At 51.8% G+C, this 24482-nt stretch overlaps 1 protein-coding gene and 1 long non-coding RNA gene across 10 annotated transcripts in view; one reads left to right on the forward strand and one right to left on the reverse strand.

Moving 5' to 3' along the window:
* The window catches only part of RAB44 (RAB44, member RAS oncogene family), a 33872-nt gene extending 13850 nt beyond the window's left edge, over window positions 1-20022 (reverse strand). For 3 of the 9 annotated variants that reach the window (XR_012897927.1, XR_012897926.1, XM_075910566.1), the window contains exons 1-6: window positions 19836-20022; window positions 6917-7145; window positions 5912-6026; window positions 4797-4968; window positions 2525-2671; window positions 1872-1962 (exon numbers count right to left, since the gene is read on the reverse strand). Coding sequence is in view for 7 of the 9 variants with exons in the window: in XM_075910566.1 (XP_075766681.1) it covers window positions 1872-1962; window positions 2525-2671; window positions 4797-4968; window positions 5912-6026; window positions 6917-7145; window positions 19836-20005 (924 nt within the window). In the remaining 2 variants the exon portion in view is untranslated. Of the gene's footprint in view, window positions 1-1871; window positions 1963-2524; window positions 2672-4796; window positions 4969-5911; window positions 6027-6916; window positions 7146-7844; window positions 8087-8218; window positions 8423-19835 lie in introns of all 9 variants that reach the window. The other 6 variants (XM_075910565.1, XM_075910564.1, XM_014574690.3 and 3 more) reach the window with 6 other exon arrangements.
* Window positions 1-24482, forward strand: part of LOC142820913 (uncharacterized) — a 49566-nt gene that overhangs the window by 20070 nt on the left and 5014 nt on the right. The window contains exon 3 of the long non-coding RNA XR_012897928.1: window positions 19843-19936. This is a non-coding gene — a long non-coding RNA (uncharacterized LOC142820913). The remainder of the gene's footprint in view (window positions 1-19842; window positions 19937-24482) is intronic.

A 24482-nucleotide genomic window follows, 5' to 3' on the forward strand; every position in this document is an offset into this window, starting at 1 on the left:
ACAGAGTGGCTCTAGGTGACTGGCTGGCCACGTGATTGCAGAGGAACTTTAACATCAAGAATGACTAACGGGTACATCTGGGGGAGGGGTCCGACCACACAGCAGAAATGGTATGGTGTGTTTCAGAGCCAGCTCAGAGGGTTTGGGAGATGGTGCTAGTGGAGCAGGTGCCTGAAAACTGAGCAGGGAAGAGGAAGGGTGCTCTGGTGATGGCAGCATATGACCAAGGTGTAGGAGATCTAAGTTCAGTTCCAGGCTTGGCCACAGGCTCCCAATCTGACTTGGGCAAGCTACTTGATCTCCCTGGCCCTCCGTCCCCCCCCTACCCTCAGTAAAAAGGATGTGATGTCACTTCCTTTCTCCAGTCTCTTTAGCCTGGAAGCTTTTCAGGACCAGAACTGCTTTATAATGTGTTTGTACAGCACCTGCCTCAGCTCTCCCCTGGGACCCTAGCGCTATGTCTAGACTGCAGGCTTCTTTTGGAAGAAGCTTTTCCGGAAGAAATGTTCTGAAAAAACTTCTGAAAGATCCTCTACAGGGCAAAAGTGCATTGAAAAAGCGATCTGCTTTTCAAAAGATAGCGTCCACACTGAATGGATGCTATCTCGCATTTAAGCTGTGATGACTATGGATTGAGTGGCCACCAGGGCACCTGTGCTTTTTCCTCTTTCCTCTTCTTCCGAAAGAACTCCCTCTTCCCTAGCCCCACACACCTTTTTCCGAAAGGGGTCTTTCTCACAAAGGCTTCTTCCTCGTAGAAAGAGTTTATCCAATGTCGGAAAAAACCCTCTGCCCTTTTGATTTTTTTTTTCCAAAAGAACGCGACTGCAGTGTGGACATAAGTGAAGTTTTTTCAGAAAAACGGAACTCTGTAGTGTAGACATACCTGAGGAGCTTCTGGGCTATAAATAACAACCACTGGCCACTTAGCTGGTGCATGTTCCATGCAATGACTAGAAGAGACGAGGGAAGAATATCCTGAACCTTTATGTTCTTACTCTCCTCCCAGAACGCTCTTAAAAAGGACACCCAGGGTAAGATGTGTGACTGCACAAAGGTTTTCTTGGAGTGCCAACAAACTGAGTTGTCCCTCTTTCTTCAGGATTGCCTGTGGGCTGCTTCTGAGCAACACATCTAATCCCTTGCTCCGTCCCTAATTACCATAACCATGTGTAAGGGAGGAGTTCCTTTTATCAGTAGGTTGCCCTCCATTTTGAACTCAGATGGTCTGCGGCCAGGGAGGAAACCGGAATGTTTGCAAAGAAAGGTAGCAGGTAAAAACCAAAGTCCAGTGAGGAATAAAAGGCAAATGTGGGTTTAATTCAACCCTGTCAGAGTGGAGTGGCTGGGGAGTCTCAGTAGAGTCATTTAATTGGGCACCTCTCAAACCTGTCCAGAACTGGCAGGTATCAGCTGGGAGAGGTTTTCTGGTAAACAGGTGGAGTGGGCTGCTGGTAACACAGGGCTGGTTATTCAACTAGCTGGGAAGGTGACTAGCCTTCCCTGCATCTGGCTGACACCTGGTCTTGTTCTCTCCTGGCTCAGGGAAGTCTGTCTATTCCCTGCCCGCTGACCAAACACCACGGAGAAGGCCAAATACCAAAGCTAGCCACGTCCCAGCTGCAAAGCCCCAACTCTTCTGCAAGGTTCTTCCTGGTCCACCCACCAAACATAAGGCAGTGAGAGGCCCACTGGGCTGAGAACTGAGCCCAGATGGGGAACACTCATGCCCCCAGTTTGGGTGGAGGGCCCTCCCCTTGGCAGGCCCCTGAAGAGAGAATATCACCCCTGTGAGGGGCACCCATGTCTCCCCCCTCCATGCTATGCCTGGGAGCTGGACGTGAGCAGGCCTGTCCAGGCGGGGAACCCACCTCATGCTGCAGGCGCTGCTTCTCCTGCTTGATTTGTTGCTCCGTTTCCTCATACAGCTGCTGCACCTCCCGGTTGTGGTCAGTGACCCTTCTTGTACATGGGAATGAGTGAGCAGTGTTAGCTGTGAGATGGGTCTGTTTACCCCAGACCTAGCACTTGAATGGGAAGGGGGCTGACTGGAGACTCCTCTTTCCCTACAGAGCCAGCACAACATGGGCAACAGCTGGGCAAGCTCCTCCCACAGGCTGCTCTTGTCTCAGGCTTGCCTGGACCCCAGCCTGGCAGGGCCACTCTGTGGGGCCTGATCTGACACGCACCCACACCACGGGGAGTCTCTCCATTGATTCCAATGGGAGGGGATTGGGCCCTTTTTGTCACTCCTGCAGCTGCCAGCGAGGGGATTGGCTGCAGAGGAAGGGCCACTAGGGCCATGTCAGATAGACAAGAACATGGCCCTTGGCAGCCTCACGTCTGGGCTGGGCTAGACCAGGAGTGTAAGAGGAAGGCCAAATGTGTTAATGCCTGGAACCATCCATCCTCCCAGAGCCACCAATGCTGCATTTCTAGCTGCCCCAGTCTCCACTCACCTCCCCTGCTTGAAGGCTGCAGCTATAGAAAAGGCTCCCCATACCAACCCCACTGTGCCACTCACTTGTTCAAGGTCAGCTCCAGTGTCACCTTTTCGCGCCGAGTGTCCTTGATCCGGTTTGTCATCTTGGCCAAGAATTCCTCCAGGTTCCCCAACAGCTGAGGCTCGTCTTGTCGGAGCTTCACCCAGAGCCCCCAAATCTCTGATTGGCTGAGGAGTGGGAGAAAGAGGCTTTGAGATTAGGGATGTAAGTGACTAGTTGAGTAATCGAGTCACTACTTGACTAGTTGCTTTCCCCACCCTCCCGCTGCCTCTATCGGGGGAACAGGAGCCGGTTCCCCACCACCACCATCTTGGTGGAGGGCAGAGGAGGTAGAAGCACAGTGGAGGACTGGGCACGAGCTGGGACTCATGCCCGGTCCCAAACACTGCGCTTCTGCCTGGACTGGACCTAACCCAGCTGCACCTCTGCAGTCCTCTCCCGCGCCGCCCCCGCCCCTTGACTGACTAATCATGGAAATTCCATCAACTACTTGATTAAACACATTTAACATCCTTAGTTAAGATCCCTGGTGTTTGCCCGTGTTTGGGGGTCAGGCTAGGTGATAAAATGGTCCTTTCAGGCCGTAAGCTCTAGGATGCTCTGTGTAAAGCAGTCAGACCCCCGTGGGTCTTGCAAGCTAAGCAAAGTCCGGGCCTGATTTGACCTATTGGCCATCGCTGGGAGAACCCTGCACCAGGGCCTAGCTGCTGGTGAGAAGTGGGGAAAGATCCCCTGCCAGCAGCTGTAATCCCATAAGAGAGAGCTACAGAGCACCAGAGCTACCTGTGCAGAGACTCGGGCACCTACCCAGAGTGCAGTGTACTCTGCCTGAGGCTCAGGCACCGCCAATGGCTCTATAAAGTGCCTCCTGCAGCTCTTTGCAGCACATGATGTTAAAACACGGTGGCTACGTCTACACTGGCATGATTTTCCAGAAATGCTTTTAATGGAAAAGTTTTCCGTTAAAAGCATTTTTGGAAAAGCGTGTCTAGATTGGCAGGACGCTTTTCCACAAAATCTAGATGCGCTTTTCCGCAAAAAAGCACCGATTGCCATTTTCACGATCGGGGCTTTTTTGCGGAAAACAAATCTCTGCTGTCTACACTGGCCCTTTTGTACAAAAGTTTTTCGGAAAAAGACTTTTGCCTGAATGGGAGCAGCATAGTATTTCCGCAAAAGCACTGACAATCTTACATGAGATCGTCAGTGCTTTTGCGGAAATTCAAGCGGCCAGTGTAGACAGCTGGCAAGTTTTTCCGGAAAAGCAGCTGATTTTCCGGAAATACTGGCCAGTCTAGACACAGCCCTAAAAGCAGCTGCTCTTGTGCAAAAACTTGCTGCCTGTCTACGCTGGCCGCGTGTTCTTGCTCAAGTAAACTGACGTTCTAATGTATAAAATCAGGGCTTCTTGCGCGAGAGCTCTGATGCTCCTGCTCAGAAGTAAGCCCTCTTGCGCAAGAGCTCTTCCAGAAGAGGCCAGTTTAGACCGGCAACATAAATTTCTTGCGCAAGAAAGTCCTATGGTTAAAATGGCCATCAGAGCTTTCTTGCGCAAGAGAGCATCTACGCTGGCATGGATGCTCTTGTGCAAAAGCACATCTCTTGTGCAAAGGTACATGCCAGTGTAGACGCTTTCTTCTGGAAGAGTTTTGTAGAAGAACTCTTCCGCAAAAGAGTTTTTGTGTGAGAACGTGCCAATGTAGACGTAGCCGAGGTGTTGTTAACCAGTTGTAGACACTTGGTCAGTCATTTTGCTGTGGGACTAATATATAGCTATATAAAGCTAGTAAAGGAAACAATTAATTCACATGACTAGGGCTTGACAAGTGGTGGCGAGCCCCACTCACCAGCCGCGCGTTTTGGCGCACTGCGCATGTGTTGATCGCACTGTGGCATTGTGCCGGGCTAAAATCTACTCGCCACGGGCGAGTAGATTACCCCAACTGTCAAGCCCTGCACATGACCACAGGTTTTTTTTGGCTACTCCCAATGGCTAATTTGGCTCCTGAATGATTATATCTCTGCTGTAGTGGTTGGTGGGATGTAAAGACTGGAAAGGGGCTGCTAAAGGACTTGACTGGTTCTCAGTTCCTCTGCTCCTATGTTTGGAGCAGGGCTGGCAGGGCAGGCAAAGTGGCCTTAAGCCATTCCTGAGCTCCCTAGATTCCCAGGCCTGGTTGCCAATGTGTTACATGTGGATTCTACCCTTCTCACAACTGTAACCAGCTGGTCCTGGCCCAGCCCTGCACCCTCTGCCAAGTGCTAATGGAAGAGTGGCTGGTGCACTTTTACTCTTCAAAGATATTGTCTGCTCCCAGTTGGTCCATGAAGGCTTGGAAGCATTTCCTTTCCTCGCTGTCTGCTTCTTCCAAGGAGTGGTCCGTGGGGGCCATGAACACCCTCCTGGATGCAGTCTTCCTCCTCCTGTGTGCCTTTGTGGCAGTCTGCAAGTTCAGGAACTGCTCTGCCAATAGATGACCAAAACCACATCAGTGGCCAGATGAGATCCAACTGAGGCCAACACTTTCCCCCGTGGGCACTCAAAGCTAGACACCTACATCTACCTTTAGATGCCCACTTAAGGAGGGTTTCAGAGGTGCTGAGAATATATGGTTCCCTTTGGCTTCTGCGTGTGCACCTCTGACAATCAGCCCTCCTGATTCAGAAGCCTGACTTTGGGCAGCCAGGTCTGGAAATGTCAGCCTAAGAAACCAGAGTGTCATTTCACAACGCTGGAGGGGAGGAGGCGGCATTGCACAGTGTCACAGACTAGGCCATAGGTCTCACCTTCCCCTGGTGAAACAAGGGAGCAATTGAGTGAACATTCTCCAGCCTCCGAGCTCAGTCACGCTTGGATTGGATCCATGGATCAATTTAGAAGGGAAGAAAACAGCGCACTTTGGACAGAGATCTGAACAGGGGCCTACGACAGCAGGGGGCAGTGCCAGGGGGCATGGGCTAGAGAGCCATGCTGGGCATTCCTGGCACATGGGCAGTGCTAGGAGTCCAGGCACCTGGAGCAGAAAGACTGTACTGTGTACCTGGGCAGCCCCTGGGCCGTGCCAGGCGCATGGTGGGGATAATGGGCCACGTGCGGGGAAAGCCAGTTTCCCTTCTGACACAGACAGCAAGCCAGTCTGAAATATTTGGCAAATGGTCTCTGGGCTCTAATAAAATCTTTGTGGCAGAGCATTGCCCTACTGGGGTAAGTGAACTGAAAATCTTCACCTGCCTGTTAGGGCTGGGAAGAACTGGACAGAGGGCAGTGTCTTTGCATGTGCTCTGACATCACTGCTGTAGCTTCCAGCCATGCCCCTTAGCCTGGGAGTAGCACCAGGCATTCCGCCATGATTGCTGTGTGCTGGTTTTCATGTCCCAGCCTGGAAAGGCAGTAAAGGGGCACCTACTGAGCCCTGCGGTGAATTCCTCTGTAGTTAAATAGCCGTTCCTGTCTGTGTCGAGACCATCAAAGATGAGCTCCAGCTCCGCTGCGATGCATGGGAAATCCTCCCTCTTCAGCTTCTAAGGATGGTTCAAAAGTCTGGTTAGATGGGATGTAACTGACTTGGTGAAGGAGCTCGTGGGTTTGCCCATTATAAAGCCACTGTGCTTAAAGCAGCACTGTGCTATCGTGGCTTTAGACATCTACTTGTATTGCCTGGGCCTGACTCTACTTCCTCACTTGTTTTACACCATTAATTTCAAGAGAGGCCACTTGATCCAGTGCAGAGGGCACTGGCCTGGATTGCAGGCCACCTGGCTTCAATTCCTTGCTCCACCACCTCGGTGTGCCTCTGTCCCCCCCCTCTCTATTTAGACTCGAAGATCTTTGGGCTTCCCGTCTAAATAGACCCAGTAAGTCTGAAGTATTGAGGCCAAAGTCATCAGTGGTTACATTTGCCCTTCCCCAGCAATGCCTGTCTAAGGCCCTCCCGTATTAATTTGCTCTCCTAGTGAGCTGTTTTAGACCTATTTTACAGTAGGGGAAACTGAAGTATGAAATGATGTGACTTGCCAAAACCATGAGTCGGTGGCAGCCCCCTAATCTAACCACAAGCCAACATGGCATTCCTTGCTCAATGTGTTTTGGATTGGCCTTTACTTGGGTGGTTTGCTGGACAAGGCCTGATCCTGGGAGGTGTTAGTCATTCTGGACTTCAAAGTGCTTTATGAAGGCAAAGTTGCGTTCTCCTTCTTTTACAGATGGAGAAACTGAGGCACAGAGCAACATGATTTGCCCACTGCGGAACAGCGGCAGGTCCAGAAACAGGACTCAGGGCTTCTGAGACTCATTGCCATGTGCTGTCTGCCAGGGCAGTCCCACTCTCTGTTACACCTCCTTGGCTTTGGAGGGCTTCTCACTGATGCCCAAATTTGGCCCAGTGAGGTCATGACTTAAGCCTGCAATTTACCTGCATGTCGGCGCGTGTGATAAAACCTTTCTGGTCCTTGTCACATTCTTGGAAGAAATCCTGAATCTTTTCCATTATTTCGGGTGGGAACTGCTGCTCCTCCGGGATTGGGGCCGTCATTGCACCCCCAGACACGCCTCGCATCTGCTTTCGTCGGCTGGAGCCCAGCTTCCTGCTCCTGGCAGGCATGTTATGCTCCTCCATGGCTCGTTCAATGTGTGGCTCAACCCTGTGAAGAGGGAAATCAGTGGGCACTGTGCTCCCCTTCATCTCCTGCAGATCTCTTAGCACAGGGGTGTGGAACCTTTTTTGGGTTGGGGGCCACTGACCCACAGAAAAATCAGTTGGGAGTCGCACACAAGTGAGAATCAAACAAAGATACCCTCTCATTGACACGTAGCCCCTGACCGAGAAGGAGAAAGACACTCTCCACATTCCCCTTTCACACCAGAGTTGGGGGGCTCAAGCTATAAGATTTTGTGTGCACCACCTCCTTGGTGGGGAAACGGGTGCTAGAGCAGGCTCCCCGATGCTGGGGAAGAGCTCTGAGCCTCGGGGGATGGATGTGGCCCTTGGGTCTGAGGTTCCCCACCCTCTCTTAGCAACAGGTTTTTAATTAGCTTAGCTCAGTGAGTCACGGAACTCGCACACTGAGAGGGGGACAAGCCAGTTTGGCTACTGATGGCAAGAAAAGGGGCGTGCACTACATCTGAAAAGATTTTAGAGTAGGCTATTTGGGACTGAATGGCTGAGGGGCCTGCAGTGGGACAGTCTCAGGTTGCTCAGTGCAGACCTGGTCTGATCAGCAAGGACAAGGAGCTATTGTGTGATTGTTGTTCGTGTGTGAGAGCCTAGGTCTCAACCTAAGCCTGCCTAAGGGACTTGCCAGTCACATGACCAACAGGGCAGAGCTGAGAATCAGACTCACATTGCCTTACTCCCAGGCTCAGTGGTTTACTCCCAAGATCATCCCACCTTCTGCCGTCAGACGAAGGACCAAGGGTTCGCCTACACAGCAGGAAAAAGCCCTCAGCAGCAAGATGAGCAAATCTAGTGCCCATCTATAAACAAGGAAATAAGAACAACCCAGGAAACTACAGACCAGTCAGTTTAACTTCTGTACCAGGAAAGATAATGGAGCAAGTAATTAAGGAATTCATCTGCAAACACCTGGAAAATAATAATGTGATAGGTAACGGCCAGCATGGATTTGTAAAGAATAAATCATGTCAAACCAATCTGATAGCATTCTTGGACTGGATAACAAACCTTGTGGATAAGGGAGAAAAAACGGTTACTTACCTCATAACTGTTGTTCTTCGAGATGTGTTGCTTATGTCCATTCCAGTAGGTGTGCGCGCACCGCGTGCACGGTCGTCGGAACTTTTTTACCCTTAGCAGCACCCATTGGGCCAGCTGGGGAGCCCCCTAGAGTGGCGCTGGCATAGCTGCGCATATATACCCCTGCTGGCTCCAACTTCGCTCAGTTTCTTCTTGCCGGAAACTCTGACAAAGGGGAGGCGGACGGGATTGGAATGAACATAAGCAACACATCTCGAAGAACAACAGTTACAAGGTAAGTAACCGTTTTTTCTTCTTCGAGTGCTTGCTTATGTCCATTCCAGTAGGTGATTCCCAAGCCATAACTATGGAGGTGGGGTCGGAAGTCTAGATAGTGACGGATTGTAGCACAGCCATCCCCATAGCTGTGTCCTGCTGGGCCTGCTGTGAGATAACGTAATGCGTAGTGAATGTGTGCACGGATGACTACGTGGCCGCCCTGCATATATCGAGGATTGGCACCTGGGCTAAGAACGCCGTGGACGACGCCCAGGCCCTAGTGGAATGGGCAGTCACTTGGGGCGCCGGTTTCCCTTTCAGCTCATAGCACGCCCTGATGCGAGCGGTGATCCAGGAGGAGAGACATTGGGCCGAGACCGGTGAGCCCTTCATTCTTTCCGCTATCGAGACAAAGAGCTGCGTGGACTTACGGAACACTCTTGTCCTCTCCAAATAAAATACCACTGCTCTCCTAGGGTATGTCTACACTACCCTCCTAGTTCGAACTAGGAGGGTAATGTAGGCATACCGCACTTGCAAATGAAGCCCGGGATTTGAATTTCCCGGGCTTCATTTGCATAAGCGGGGAGCCGCCATTTTTAAAACCCCGCTGGTTCGAACCCCGTGCAGCGCGGCTACACGGGGCTCGAACTAGGTAGTTCGGACTAGGCTTCCTATTCCGAACTACCGGTACACCTCGTGTAGCCGCGCTGCACGGGGTTCGAACCAGCGGGGTTTTAAAAATGGCGGCTCCCCGCTTATGCAAATGAAGCCCGGGAAATTCAAATCCCGGGCTTCATTTGCAAGTGCGGTATGCCTACATTACCGCACTTGCAAATGAAGCCCGGGATTTGAATTTCCCGGGCTTCATTTGTATAAGCCAATGTGTGTAGTGCCTGCTCCCTCCCATCCCTGTGAGGTTTAGGGTAGAACACTGGGAGATAGATCTCCTGTGACATATGAAACGGGGACACTGCTTTGGGTAGGAAAGCTGGGTGAGGGCGGAGGGTCACCTTGTCCCTGGAAAACACCGTATACGGTCGTATATGCGAGGGGAACCTGTCCCTGCACACCTTATGTGCATGTGGGGCTGGGGACTGGGACCGGTGTCGCGGTGCCGACTGGTGCTTCCCCTGGTGCCTGACTTCTCATACCAAGCCCGGTGCCTGGGGTTGGAGAGCGCACTCCATGAGCAACAGTTTCAGTCTCCAGTCCCACTCCCTCTTAGTTTGGGGCTTGAAAGACTTGCAAATCTTGCAAGAATCAGTAAGATGACCCTCACCTAAACACTTTAGACCAGTGGTCTCCAATCTTTTCACACCCAAGATCACTTTTTAAATGACAGAACAAGCCAAGATCTACCGCCCCACCCCTTCCTTGAAGCCCTACCCTCTCTATTCTCCTTCTGTCCATCACTTGTTATCCCCAACCCTTATACTGCTGCTTTTCCCCCCAATTCTTCTGTAGGAAGAGGTTTTTCCAACATTTGGCCTGTCTAGACTGAACCAAATGTCAGAAAAACCCCTTCTTTTGGAAGCCCCCTTATTCCTTGTGGAAAGAGGAATATAGAGATGACCGAAAGATCATGTTTGCTCTTCCACTAAAAGAAGTAGAAGAACAAATGCATCCCTGGATGCAGAAGAGTTTTTCTGGGATATCTCCAGAATCCTGAAAAACTCCTGCAGTCTAGCCGGACCCTTGCTGTGTTGAGACAGGATGTGTAGACTCTGGGGTGGGAATGATGGATTTGGGTGTGGGAAGGGGTGAGAGGTGCAAGCTCTGGGAGGAAATCTGGATGCAGGAGAAGGTGGATAAGGGGACACTGGCTCAGGGAGGCGGTGCCAGGCCAGGCAGTGTTGGGGTCAGATGTAGGGTTAGGGTACTAAGCAAGCCACAGACTTCTGGATGTGAGGGTTCAGGAATTTGGGTTGGGGTATGTGAGGGGCTCAGAGCAGGGGGTTCCAGTGTATGATAGGCTCAGATGTAGGATCTGGGGGAAAGGGGAGTGCAGGAGTGTTATGATGGTGTGGCCAGATGGGGGCTTGGCCCCAATTGGGGGTTTGTTGGCCAGGCTTCATTTTTAAATAAAATACTGTGTCAAACACAAAGTTTCTGCATTGTCTTTATTTCTGAGAAGGGCAGGGAACCTGTCTTGAGTCAGGGGTCACTGACACAAGAAAAGTCAGTTGGGGCCATACAAGTGAGGTGCAAAAAAACCCTCCTCCACCCCCCCCCCAAGCTTCACTAATGTGGCCCCAACTGTGTTGGTGGGAACAGGTTAAATATACAGGCAGTCCCCGGGTTACGTACAAGATAGGGACTGTAGGTTTGTTCTTAAGTTGAATCTGTATGTAAGTCGGAACTGGCGTCCAGATTCAGCCGCTGCTGAAACTGATCAGTTTCAACAGCGGCTGAATCTGGACGCCAGTTCTGACTTACATACAGATTCAACTTAAGAACCCCAGGCATCCCCAAGTCAGCTGCTGCTGAAACTGATCAGCGGCTGATTCCAGGAAGCCCGGGGCAGGGGCTTCCTGTAGTCAGCCACTGGTCAGTTTCAGCAGCGGCTGACTTGGGGACGCCTGAGGCAGAGCAGCTGGAGTGCTGCTGGGTTGGTCCAGTAGCGCCGCCGCTCCTCGGCGCTACTGGACCAACCCAGCAGCACCCAAGCTGCTCTGCCCCAGGCGTCCTGATTCAGCCGGTGCTGAATCTGACCAGCAGTGGCTGAATCAGGACGCCTGGGGCAGAACAGCTGGGGTGCTGCCCGGTTGGTCCAGTAGCGCCCAGAGCGGCGCTACGGGACCAACTGGCAGCGCCCCAGCTGCTGTACCACAGGTGTCCGGAGCAAAGCCACGGAGCACAGGGGCAGCGGGACAGCCCAGACGCGCCGTGGCTGTCCTGCTGCCCTCGGGCTCTGTGGCTTTGCTCTGCTTTGCTCCCCGTCCCCCTGGTCTGCAGACCAGGGGGACGGGGAGCAAAGCGGCGGAACACGCGGGCAGCAGACAGCCCAGACGCGTCTGGGCTGCCAGCTGACCGCGCGCTCCGCGGCTTGGCTCTGCTTTGCCCCCCCCCCTCCCCCTGGTCTGCAGACTAAGGGGGGGGGGGGGGACACAAGCAGAGCCAAGCCGCAGAGCGCGTGGGCAGCGGACAGCCCTGTCCGCTGCCCACGTGTTCCGCCGCTTTGCTTCCTCTCCCTGGTCTGCTGGAGACCAGGGAGAGGAACGGCCCCGTTCGTAACTGTGGATCCGACATAAGTCGGATCCGCGTAACTCGGGGACTGCCTGTACTGGGGAAGGGTGTTAGTGGGTGCTTTGGCAGGGGACAGGGTGCCAGTGGGGACAGAGTTCCGTGGCTCGGGACAGGGGAATGAGGACAGAGTTCAGAGAGTGGGGATGGGAATGGGGACAGAGTTCTGTAGCTGGGGAGAGGGGAGTGGGGACAGAATTCGGGGAGTGGGGATGGGAATGGGACAGAGTTCTGTGGGACAGGAGAGTGGAGACAGAGTTCTGTGGCTGGGGGGAGGAAACTGGGCAGTGGGGAGTGGGAATGGGGGAGTGGGGACAGGGGGCGGGGGGGGACATTGGAGGCAGAGAGTCCCTTGCATCTGCCTCCTCCTAGGATTCTCCCCCCCCCCCCCCACCCTGGGAAGCCAGCGCATGCCTCCTCCGGGCCCAACTCACCCCCCCCCAACACCGGCGCAAGGAAGCCCCGCGCATGCCTGCCCCGGGGCTGACTCATCCCTCTTGTGCAGGGAAGTCACTGTGCTCCTCCTCCGGAGCCAATGCTCCCTCCCGCAGTATGCCCAGCAGAGCAGCTATCTCACTTCCGGAATCACCAGAAGTGGCGCTAAGCTCCGGGACTTCTGTCCATCCCCGGGAAGCCGACACTACCTCTGTTTTCATTTGAGGTAGGTAGTGGGGCTTCTCGGGGGTGGGAGGAAAATGGAGGGGCCGGGCAGGACACCTCACAATCGACTGGTCGAGGCCTCGCGATTGACCAGTCGATCGCAATCACCCTATTGGTGACCACGGCTTTAGACAGTCCTTGTGAGGGTCACCACAGGGCATCGGTTTAGAGCAGCGTCTGCAGGGTTTGAAGCCCTGAGGCCCTGGCATACCCTCCTCCCCTGCACGGGGGAGGAGGGAAGATACTAAGACCTAACTAATGAATAAGAAAGAAACACTTAACAAAGATAACTATTTACAGAAGATAAGCTAACGCTAAGGGCAGTCTGTCAGAGCAAGACCAACGTTCCGGTTCACCGTCACGGGCGGTAAGAAGGAACTGAGTGGGGTTGGAGCCAGCAGGGGTATATATGCGCGGCTATGCCGGTGCCACTCTAGGGGGCTCCCCAGCTGGCCCAACTGGTGCTGCTAAGGGTAAAAAAGTTCCAACAACCATGCACGCGACGCGTGCACACCTACTGGAATGGACATAAGCAAGCACTCGAAGAAGCAGTGCAGGTGGTATACCTAGACTTTAGTAAGGCATTTGATACAGTTTTGCATGATCTTATCAATAAATTAAGGAAATACAACTTAGATGGGGCTACTATAAGATTGGTTATCCAGCCAGTTATGCACCCTTCTCAGAGAGTAGTTATTAACGGTTCACAATCCTGCTGGAAGGGCAGAACAAGTGGATTTCCGCAGGGGACTGTTCTGGGACCAGTTCTGTTAAATATCTTAATCTATTATTTAGATATTGGCATAGAGCGTACGCTTATGAAGTTTGCAGATGATACCAAGCTGGGCGGGGTTGCAACTGCTTTGGGGGATAGGGTCAGAATTCAAAATGATCTGGACAAACTGGAGAAATGGTCCGAGGTAATTAGGATGAAGTTTAATAAGAACAAATGCAAAGTACTCCACTTAGGAAGGAACAATCCATTTCACACATACAGCATGGAAAGTGATTGTCTAGGAAGGAGTACTGCAGAAAGGGATCTAGGGGTCATAGTGGACCACAAGCTAAATGAGTCAACAGTGTGACACTTGCAGAAAAAGCAAACATCCTTCTGGGATGCATTAACAGGAGTGTTGTGAGAAAGACATGAGAAGTCATGCGCTGGTTAGGCCTCAATTGGAGTATTGTGTCCAGTTCTGGGCACCATATTTCAAGAAAGATGTGGAGAAATTGGAGAGGGTCCAGAGAAGAGCAACAAGAATGACTGAAGTTCTAGAGAATATGAGCTATTAGAGAAGACTGAAAGAATTGGGCCTGTTTAGTTTGGAAAAGAGAAGACTGAGAGGGGATATGATAGCGGTTTTCAAGTATCTAAAAGGGTGTCACAGGAAGGAGGGAGACGAATTGCTCTCCTTGGCTTCTGAGGATAGGACAAGAAGCAATGGGCTTAAACTGCAGCAAGGAAGGTTTAGGCTGGACATTAGGAAAAACTTAGTTGTCAGGGTGGTTAAACACTGGAATACATTGTGGAGGGCAGGGATAGGGTCCAGAGTGACCTAGACAGATGAGAGGATTGGCCCAAAAGAAATCTGATGAGGTTCAACGGAAGAATCCCAAGCATTGTTACAGGCTGGGGATCGACTGACTAGGTAGCAGAAAAGGACCTGAGGGTTACAGTGGATGAGAAGCTGGATATGAGTCAACAGTGTGTCCTTGTAGCCAAGAAGGCTAATGGCATATTAGTTTGAATTAGGAGGAGCATTGCCAGCAGATCTAGAGAAGTGATTATTCTCCTTTATTCTCCACTGATGAGGCCACATCTGGTGTATTGCGTCCAGTTCTGGGCCCCCCACTATAGAAAGGATGTGGACACATTGGAGAGGGTCCAGTGGAGGGCAACCAAAATGATTGGGGGGCTGGAGCACATGACCTACAAGGAGAGGCTGAGGGACTTGGGCTTAGTTAGTCTGCAGAAGAGAAGAATGAGGGGGAATTTGATAGCAGCCTTCAACTGCCTGAAGAGAGGTTCCAAAGAGGATGGAGAGAGGCTGTTCTCAGTGGTGGCAGGTGGCAGAACAAGGAGCAATGGTCACAAGTTACAGTGGGGGAGGTCTAGGTTGGATACAGCCAGTCCCCGAGTTACGATGCATCAACTTATGACCGTCTGTAGTTATGACCAACTCCCATTAAGCGCATTACAGCCAGTCCTTGAGTTATGAACGCGATCTGCGCTTATGAACAGCGCGGCTGCATTTAAATGAATGGGGTCCAACTTATGAAGACATCGAGTTACGACCAAGTGTTTGGTACGTAATTCGTTCGTAAGTCGGGGACCAGCTGTACTAGTAAAAACTATTTCACCAGGAGAGTGGTGAAGCACTGGAATGGGTTACTTAGGGAGGAGGTGGAATCTCCATCCCTAGAGGGTTTTAAGTCTCGGCTTGACAAAATTCTCTGGCTGGGATGATTGAGTTGGGATTGGCCTGCTTTGGGCAGGGGGCTGGACTTGATGACCCCATGAGGTCTCTTCCAGGCCTATGATTCTATGAATCTCCATCTCTGGAGATATTTAAGAACAGGTTAGATAGACATCTATCAGGGATAGTCTAAATGGTGCTTGGTCCTGCCGTGAGGGCAGGGTACTGGACTTGATGACCTCTCGAGTCCCCTTCTAGTTCTAGTATTCTGTGATTCTATGAAGTCTCAGAGCCCAGGTCAACTGACTTGGACGTGCAGAGTGTGCCCTGAGAGGCAAAATACCTCAGAGTAGACATTCCCAATGGGGCCGGAGTCCAGGCTCTGAAACCTGGGGAAGGTCTCTGACCTGGGTTCAAGCTCAGGCCAGAATAACAACACTGCTGTTTGTAGACAGGTAGCGCAAACCCCAGGCAGCCAACCCAGGCCCTGTGACTTGCTGTTGTGAGGTGGGTTTGTTTGCAGTGTGGACGTATCCAAAGCGTCCCTGATTTTGTCTCCTTGCCCAAAACCCTTTTAGGTTTCTCTCTTCAAACGCTGTGAATGAGAGTGCTGTACGAATGGATGACTGAGGACAGGTGAGCTCTGCTGGGCTCATGAACTGTTAGGTGAGCTAGGTCAGGCTTCAGAGGGAAACTGGCAGACCAGATGGTGTCAGTGAAATGAACACAGCTTTGCCTCTTGCGGGAGTTCACAACCTATGAGTCAGGCCAGGAAATTGGCTTCAAAACCAAGAGATTTGTAAATATGTAAATTTGATTATCTTAGGAGAGGCGTAAGGCACACTTGGTCACGTTTCCCTCCATGCTAGTCACAGCTGCCATCAGGGCTAGAAATGTACTTTAAAAATAAAACCTGAGATGGAGGCAGTAAGAAAAACACCAGACATCCCAAGACTGGTGAATACGAGAGTAGGTACGGCAGGGAAAGTCCACATGGAACTTTGCGGGCTTCGGCTCCCCAAAAGAGTCCATATGTAGCAGTTTGAGCTGAGTTTCCCTTGAGCTTGTCAGGTTGATTTGAAACGGAAAGTTAACGCCAAACCAAGGGGCTGATCTCCTGGTGTCTTTATTGACTAAGCTCACTGTTACTGCCCCCACCTGTGTGCTAGCTATGGCAGGATAATTAGGGATGGTCCTTGACTTTGACTTCAGACCAGTGGTGGGCAACAGTGGGGTTCTACATGTGGCCTACAAGACGTTGTGTTACTGTTGTCTACGCAAAGGGTTGCCAAATTCTGCTGGTTTCCATATACATTTTTTTTTCTTCCTGGTGTTACTAAAGTGACACACACGTAAAGCCAGGGCCCGTGCAGGGAGGGGGGTGCTGATTACACCCAGCACTGACTGTGAGAGCCGGGTGCTCCCTCTGCAGCCAATCACAGCCCCGCTATGGTTCAACCGGCACACCCCACACATTCTAGGTATTCCAGCACTGTGAGCAAACTGCCCAGTCATGACAATCTTGCAGCCCTGTGGGATGTAGGAAGGCCACCTGTGCAGCCACTCACTGGCCTCGGTTGCCCATGGCTGCTTTAGACTGGCTTGAACGGGAGGAGATGGCAAACATGAGGGCTACCGGAGGAAGATGGTGTGGTTTGAGGGCCTGATTCTCATTTAAGCCATTGGGGAAGGGGTCATAGTGAAGTTTACACCTGCCACACCCCCAATCCACCCTTTGCCGCGCCAGGAACACGGCTGGTACAGAGTCCTTTTGCCATCTCTGCGTCAGCCAAGGAAGCCCCTCTTCACAGTGGCTACTCTCAGGGGTTCCAGCCAGAGTGGGGACTGAGTGTAAATGAAACCCAAGCCCTTGTGATTAAGCCTCTGCCCAGTTTGATGGTGCTGTGATTTTTTGCTCAGTTAGCGTGTATCCTTCTTCTTGAATCCCTCCTACATGCCTCACCCTTCTGAGCCATCCTGAAACAGGAGTGACAAGAGCAGCTCTGAGATATGGGAAAGAGTACATAGAATGTGGCTTGCTCCCATAGGTGAAAGTAAGCAGGGGTGCCCCACTGTGAGGTGCTGGCAAGAAAGGGGCTGGCTGGGGGCAGGGCTATGGATGTTGCTGTCCGCCCTATTTGGGTAAGACCTGGTGCTCGGCATGTGCAGCCTATTGGCCCCTTCCCCCGCAGAAGCCCAAACTATTCCCCCTTGTAGCCCTTGGCCCCAACCCCAGACAGTGAGGAGCAGGGAGGGGCAGTGAGAGCCTAACCCCAGTGAGCTTGACCAAGCGCTCATAGCCCCTGGGTGGCACGACCACAGTGCACCCAACCTCCAGCCCCAGAGCTCGGGCAGCCCAGCAGCGCAGTCCCTGCCACCCCGGCCAGGCAGCGCAGTGGACACATTCCCAGCCCTGAGCTCCCCCCATCCTGGGCCCCCCAAGTCTAATCCCCTGCCTTGACACCTGTACCCCCTACGCTCCCAACACTCCTGCCCTGAGCCCCCTGCACTCCATCCCACACTTACATTTCTTACAAGTACTGTTATATCACCAGCCCCTGCCGCAAGTCCCCAGTATGACAGTACCTATAAGAAATTTTAAGTTACTTTCACCCCTGCTTCACCCTCAATTCTGAGAGAGCATTTTTTGGGCCCCCTCCTGCAAAGATACTTCGAGCATGTGCATCAGTATTGGCCAAACTGTGGCTTTGGAGACTCCAGATCTGTCTGCTCAGAGCTCCTCTGTCTTGGATTCCACTGGAGCACTGTGATCTTAATAGCAGCCCCCGTGAGAAGGCCTCACCGCTGTTCCCTGACACTCCTTGATATGCTAGCCTCATGCCTCCCTGTGTGGGAGGGCAGAGCTGTTCCCCAGCTGTAAAATGGCGATAAAGATACTGATCTCCGGGTGAGCCAGCAGCCTCGCCAAGCTGCCACTCCTCAGCGCTGCCTGGATCATGGTGCGCTGCCCCCCCCCATCCCTCAGCATGGCCTGGGGTGCGCCACGTGGTGCTTTGGCATGGATTTAAAGGGCCTGGGGCTCAGGGCTGGGAGCGCAGGGCAGTTGCCCCTTTTACCGCCTGTCGGCAGGCCTGCTAACCTACATTGGACAGTGCTAGATGAGAGCTTGTCATTATAATTATCCCTGCTTTGTATGGGGGGAACTAATGATGCATCTACACTACAGAAAAATGCCCAACATCATCAAGTCTCAGAGCCTAGGTCAACTGACTTGGGCTTCTGCTAAAAATACAGCAGCACAGACATTCCCGCCTGGGTTGGCGTCTGGGCTCCAACACCAGACAAGAGACAAAGGTCTCAGAGCCCAGGTTCCACATTGGGTGGGACTCTCTGCCTGCTATTTTCAGCCTCACACAAGCCCTACACAGTTGAGCCGAGCTCTTAGACTCCGTGGCACAGGGTTTTACTTGCAGCAAAGATGTATCCCAAGGCACAGAGAGACTATGGTTTCAATGGGAGTTAGGCACCTAAATCCCTTGGACTATCTCAGCATAAGTGATGTGCCCACAGTCACATAGGACGTCTGTGGCAAAGAGGGAAATTGAATGGAGGGTGAGGTTCTGAATGCAAGCCAGCACCCAGCTCTTTATTGCCTGCTGCTGTCCCCAGAGGCTGTTCTTCCCTGTTTGCTCTAGACAAATGAGATTTGCACAGGAAGTAGAGAAGTTACCCATTTCACACTGAGGGGGACGTGATGCTGAGATGGAACGTTAATGGCAGTGTGCTGTGTGTTTTGCAAGGGTCAGGCGGAGATGTTGATAAGTACCCAGGAAGCCAGTGAGCAGGCCAAAGACTTATCTGCTTCTGGAACAGACTTTCAGACAGAGGGCTCAAACAGCCCAAAGGAAGTAGAGATGAAAAATCCCCTTTAATTGGTTAATTGGTGTGGCAGGGTCAGTCCCACTCTTGGGTCCCAGACCCCTGGTCTGCCCCCTATCCTGCAGTTTAGGGGCCATGGTACAAGTCCCACTTGCCTTTTCTTGGCATCTGGCCTTCTGTCCCTCAGCAAAACAAAGGGTGTTGGGGCTGAGTGAACAGTACTCAGCCACCAGCTGAAGTTTCTGGCCACTCCCTGTTGGAGCCCCTCACCTCCCCCTGAATCTTTTAGCAGTGCTGGTGTTGTGCTCAGCTCCCGAGTCTCCTTATCAGTTGTTCATTCCTCTCCCCCTCCTCTCTCCCCACAGGGACAGTTTCTAAAGAGGTCCGTGGCAGGCTGCGGTCCTCTTGCTGTTTTTTTCAGAGCTGCCTCTCACCCCTTCCGTCCAGCTCATGAACCTGCTGGTTAAACATTAAGTTCAACTAATTAACTGACCAAAGGGGACATGGTTGGGGAGGGGGCTTCTCCAGCCCTGCTGGGCTGGAGTGGCCTGCCTGCCTGCCAAGGCCAGGGTTGGACCTGCCCTCAGCAACAGGTGATCGGAGCAGTCCCTGCCTGTGTGGCTCCTGGGCTCACCGCTGCTCCTCTGTCCATGGCAGGCCCCCCGCAGGACTGGAACAGCCCCCTGCCTTCCTACTTGAGCCCCCACCGGTTAGTGGTTAAGTGAAACTGGTAAGTATCACCCTTAACAGGTGATGCGCACCCTTTAACCAGTTAACCTTTTCCATCCCTAAAAGGAAACCTACCTGGACAGCAAGTCAAAGGACACTCTTGAGGAAATCCTCTTGAGCTAACAAGCAGAGTGGGTCTGGCATCTCTGGCTGTAACTCGGGGTTTTCACGTAGCAAGACGTGCACTAGCTGAGCTGCAGCACGTCTGAGATGCTCACATGAGCCCATTAATGTCAAGATCAAAACATTTCCACTTGGGGCCTGATTTTTGGAAATGCCCCGTGCCCCAGAAAATCCAGCCCTGGCTCAGTCAAATTGGGAGCCAAGTGGGACAAACTTCTTTTGTTTTTAAGCAACATGAGAACTATTTGTTTGCATGAAAGAGTAGATCAGCTCAGGGTTTTGCAACGGATGGGGTAACTTGGCCTCAGGAATAAAAAAGTAACCAAATTGTAAACTGCACTTACCTTTCAGACGTGCCTGTGGGAGGGGGCCCAGACATTGCAAAGTGCAGGCAACTTCTCTGAAGTGAGTTGGTTCCCCTGTTTCTTCCTGGAAGTTTGGCACTGTAAGTACAAAGGAAGGGGGCTGTTCTGCTGTTACGTTTCATCAACCTGGTGTGGGCGTGATCTGTCATTTTCTTTCTCTTGCTCAACTCACTTTTCCGCTGTTAGGTTACACATAGCTGTTAGAGTTCCCTGCATTTCCTGTTGAGCTTCGTGACCCTAAGATAGAAAGATGATATTTTAAAGGGACACTCTTGGTATAAAACAGCGAGAGTGATTCCAGATTCTCCAAAGTTCTCAGCTCCTCTGGGGAACAAACCACAAAGGCAGCTGCTGCTGAATTTCTAAAAAATCTGGCCCATAGACTGTAAGTGCTTTGAGGCAGGAGCATGCTTTTGGGTGCTGTGTCAGTCATTCTAATTTAAATGGCTTTTGCCTGTATTTTCAACCCCCCACGCAGTCCTGATGTCTTTAGCTCTGGGGTTTTTGGTTGAGCCCCTTATGTACTCTCTGGTTGGGAATTTCAAGGGCACAAATGGAGTTAAGCACCCTTTAAGTCTGAAATGTTTAACTGTCTTAAGTTCTTTTGAAATTCCTTACCTGCCATTACTAACCCGGATTTAAAAAAAATCTAATTTAGTTTTCACCTTTTACCTGTTCTTTGGGAGAAGGTATCAGCGACTTTGTATGCAAGTCCGTGTTAGTCTGAATCTGCAAAAGCGGCGAGGTGCCACAGGACTCCTCGCCGCTTTTGGGAGAAAGGAAACGAGAATGGTCAGTGTCACTGGTTTCCCAGCTCTGGTGTACAGAGGTTTTGTGGCTTAGATCAGTGGTTTTCATATCCCTGGAGGTAAGTAGAAGTCTTCCAGGAAGCATAGGCTACATAAAATTTCATACAATGGCTTGTTGATACTGCTCTATCTACTATACACTGAAATGTAATACAGTATTTATATTCCAGTGATTTATTTTATAATTATATAGGAAACATGAGAAAGTTCAAATTTTTTCAGTACTAGCATGCCTTGACAATTTGGTTATTTTTATGTCTGATTTTGTATGCAAGTCCTTTTTAAGTGAGGTGAAATGTGGGGTACCCAAGACCAATCTTGAAAGGGGTCCAGAAGTCTGGAAAGGTTGAGAGCCACTGCCTTTGATGCTGTGTGCAAAGTACTTTGACAATGAAAAGGCAAGTGCCAGGTGTTATTTTATTCAGAGACCAGAATTAAGCTGCCACATCCAGTGCATGACTGTTAGCCAGTGCTCTCCTTAGGATTGATGGGGCCCTTCACAGTACCATTAAACTGGTGTCCCTGTGCCCAGGACCAGCTTTAGGCTGATTCGCCCGATTCCCCTGAATCGGGCCCCACGCCCTAAACCTGGAAGTGTGCCGGGTGTGCTGCGGGAGGGGGCGTCAGCCCCAGAAGAGGAGCGCGGCAGCTTTTGTGTGCCATGGGAGGGGGAGTTGGCCCCTTGGTTTGGCTGGAAGGCGGGACTCTGCCATGTAGCTGGGAATTTAAAGGGGCTGTCACTTGTTTCTTTGTGTGCTTCTCTTCTCTTCTCTTCTCTTCTCTTCTCTTCTCTTCTCTTCTCTTCTCTTCTCTTCTCTTCTCTTCTCTTCTCTTCTCTTCTCTTCTCTTCTCTTCTCTTCTCTTCTCTTCTCTTCTCTTCTCTTCTCTTCTCAACCAAAATTCATTTGTGTGTGTGTGTGTTTGCTCAACCAAAATGTGTGGGGTTTTTTTGGGGGGATTTTTTGGTCAACAAAAAAATTCCGGCTGCCAGAGCCCTGTCAAAACGGTTCAAATTGGGCCCCGCACTTCGTAAAGCCGGCCCTGCCTGTGCCCGATGGCAGGCGGGGGAGGGAAATGATGATTTTTTGGAGATGTCATTTTATCATCTTCAGCAATGCACTAATGAAATGTTTTTTATTAGTTTATTAAACTAAGGCCCTAATTGTTAATTAATGTCAACTAGCACAGTAAATTCAAAGACTGACAGTAGACCTGGGGTTGAGACATGCCTGGGAAATGGCTTCATTCCCACCGGAATGGCTCTTGACAGCTTTGGTGTTCTTCTGATAGGTCGGGCAGGCTTTGTCACTTATCCTCTCCAGAGGACGTGAAGCCACGGAACAGGGATAGGAAGGGGCAGGTGGGTGGACCCTGTGGTGTCCCAATTTGTTGGGTGCCCTACGCAGCTGAACAGTCAGTGTAAGGGTAAGGACAGCCCTGCTCCTAGATCTGAGTTATTCAATAGCCTAGAGATGAACCCACCACTGATTCTTTCTCTCCAAAGGTGAGCTAACTGGAACATGAGCTTTGCATTGTCCTGGGCTGTCTGTGGGTGCACCGAATGTAAATGTCCCCAGAACCATTGCACAGAACTGGAAATGTCCAGCAGATTCTGTCTTCCTCCCCAGTTAGGAGATCAAAGCCAAGCTTCCGCACTTACCGGTGCAGTGATTGAAGTAATGTTAGAGGTAGGGCAGGAGTTCACTGGCCAGGGCCTACCTCCAGCTGCAAAGCCTGCTTGCAAGCGGCTTTCTTAGCGTGTTAATTGTTATTAATGGTGAGCTGCAGGTAGTTTAAAATCTGGACAACTCCTGGAGCTCTTTGGGGCATGTAGAGACCCAGAGAGAGGTCACAGGGTGGAGGAGGGGAACTTTAGTGTGATGGCATCACACAATGGGAAGGTTGTGACACACATTCCTGGTCCTTGTTGCAGCAGTGTCAGTGCTAGAGCGTGCTGCGTGCATAGAGTTTACAGAAGGCTGCATGATGTGTCAGTCCTCATTGCACGAGGAGTTAATTCAAGGGAAGGGTTTTGGATCGGACTACCGCATCTACATGCGGCAAGTTAAATCGGGCGACCAGCATTTTAAAATGGCAACCAGCCACGAATATGCTAATCAAGCACAGGATATTTAAATCCCGTGCTTCATTAGCAACTTCGGTATGCTTCATTTGCCTCCGTAGTCCGAACTAGGGGGCAAGTTTAGACATAAGCTTACTGAGCAGTTGATGTGCTGGCAGCCTGCAAGGGAGGAGTTGACAGTCAGTGGGAGGGGGGTATTGGTGTAGAGGAAGGATTGCAAAGGCTAAGTTTGCAGAGCCTGGCTGAGGGGCAGCGTGACAGTGCTCTGCAGATATGCGAAGGTTGTTAACACATGAGGAGAGGGGACCATGAGTCCGTGGGGAGCACAGGGGTGCAAATTAAGAAAGGCAAAGCCCTCAATGTAATTCCTTCCCCCAAGGAAGCTGGGACTTAAACACAGGAACCATTGTTCTGTAGCAGCAGGGACAGGGTGACAAATTATCTGTGGGCCGAGATCCTCGGCTGGCATCAGTCTGCACAGCTCTGTTGCTATGTGTGAGTCAGGCTGATTTCCAGCAGAGAGCGTGGCCCTCATTGGCATGCTCATGGAACGAAGTGGGTGCTGGGGAGGTTCGTTCTGAACCTTTTGTAGGTGGGAAAAGTTCTTAGAAGAGCAGCTCTTGATTATCTGGACTCAGTCACACGGGCAGCGAGTAAGGCCTGTGCCTTGTTTGTGACCGAGGGAGTCTCAGGGGCTTCAGTGAGCCGGGTTTGACTGCAGCACATGGATTTGTTCCGCAGCTATGGCCATGTTGCAAATTGGATCTAATAATCAGAGGCGTAGTGAGGGTGTTATGCACCTGGGGGCAAAGGCAAAATTTGCACGCACACCCCCCGTGTGGTGCTTGTACCGCGTCTTCCCCCGCCCCCTCCAGTTTTGGGCCGGGCCCTGCATGCACTAGCCAGCTGGCCGGCAGAGAGGAGGCTCCAGTCAGCAGCAACAGCGGGTGGAGGAGGAGCAGGTGAGCAGAGGGATGACGGGGAGAGGAGGGGACTAAATTGGTACCCCCCTAGTGTGGCGCACAGGGGCAACTGCCCTCCCTACACCACTAATAATGACATGCCCCACACTGCCTCAGGCCACATGTACGCCCACAAAGGCAGCCAACCCAGCTTATGTCTAGGCACAGGCACCCTGTGCATGTCTCCACATTGCTCTGGAGGGTGCAGCTCCTCCCCAAGGGCATGTATGGATTGTGTGGTGGGGGGGGCGGCTGCAGAAAGCCTGGAGCAGGCACCAGGGCTACGCAGTAGCCATAGAGCTGCATTAGCCTTGACTTGACCCCTCTCGAGGAGGCGGTGGCCAGCATCATGGGGGAGTGACATTAGCAGGATGGCATGTAAGGGTAGACACCTCCAGTTATTGCAGTCTAGGCTGCCCCGCATTGTCCCACTGCTGTTGCGTAAGCCAGGCCTGTGTGTCAGAGCACCTCCCACTGCTTACTGCATTTATCCTCCAGGCCCTGTGCTTGGTCTGGGCCAGAGAGCTCCAGTCACACCATCCATAGCACAGAACAGAACCCGTCCCCTGGGTACCAGGTCGCCCCTGAATTGACCTTCCTGGAAACGGTAAGGGACCCGCTGCATTAGCAGCAGCAGCCTTGGGCAGCACTGAGCAGCCCCTGCTCCAGCGGCCGTATTGTGAACTCACTTCATCCCCGCAGGCCGTTTGTTATTTCAAAAGACTCTCCTGCTGGAGGGCTCCTTTCTCCTACTCCTGTAACCCTCATTGCA

This window comes from Pelodiscus sinensis, chromosome 27, assembly GCF_049634645.1.
Source record: "Pelodiscus sinensis isolate JC-2024 chromosome 27, ASM4963464v1, whole genome shotgun sequence".
In the NCBI taxonomy this organism is placed as follows: Eukaryota; Metazoa; Chordata; order Testudines; family Trionychidae; genus Pelodiscus; species Pelodiscus sinensis.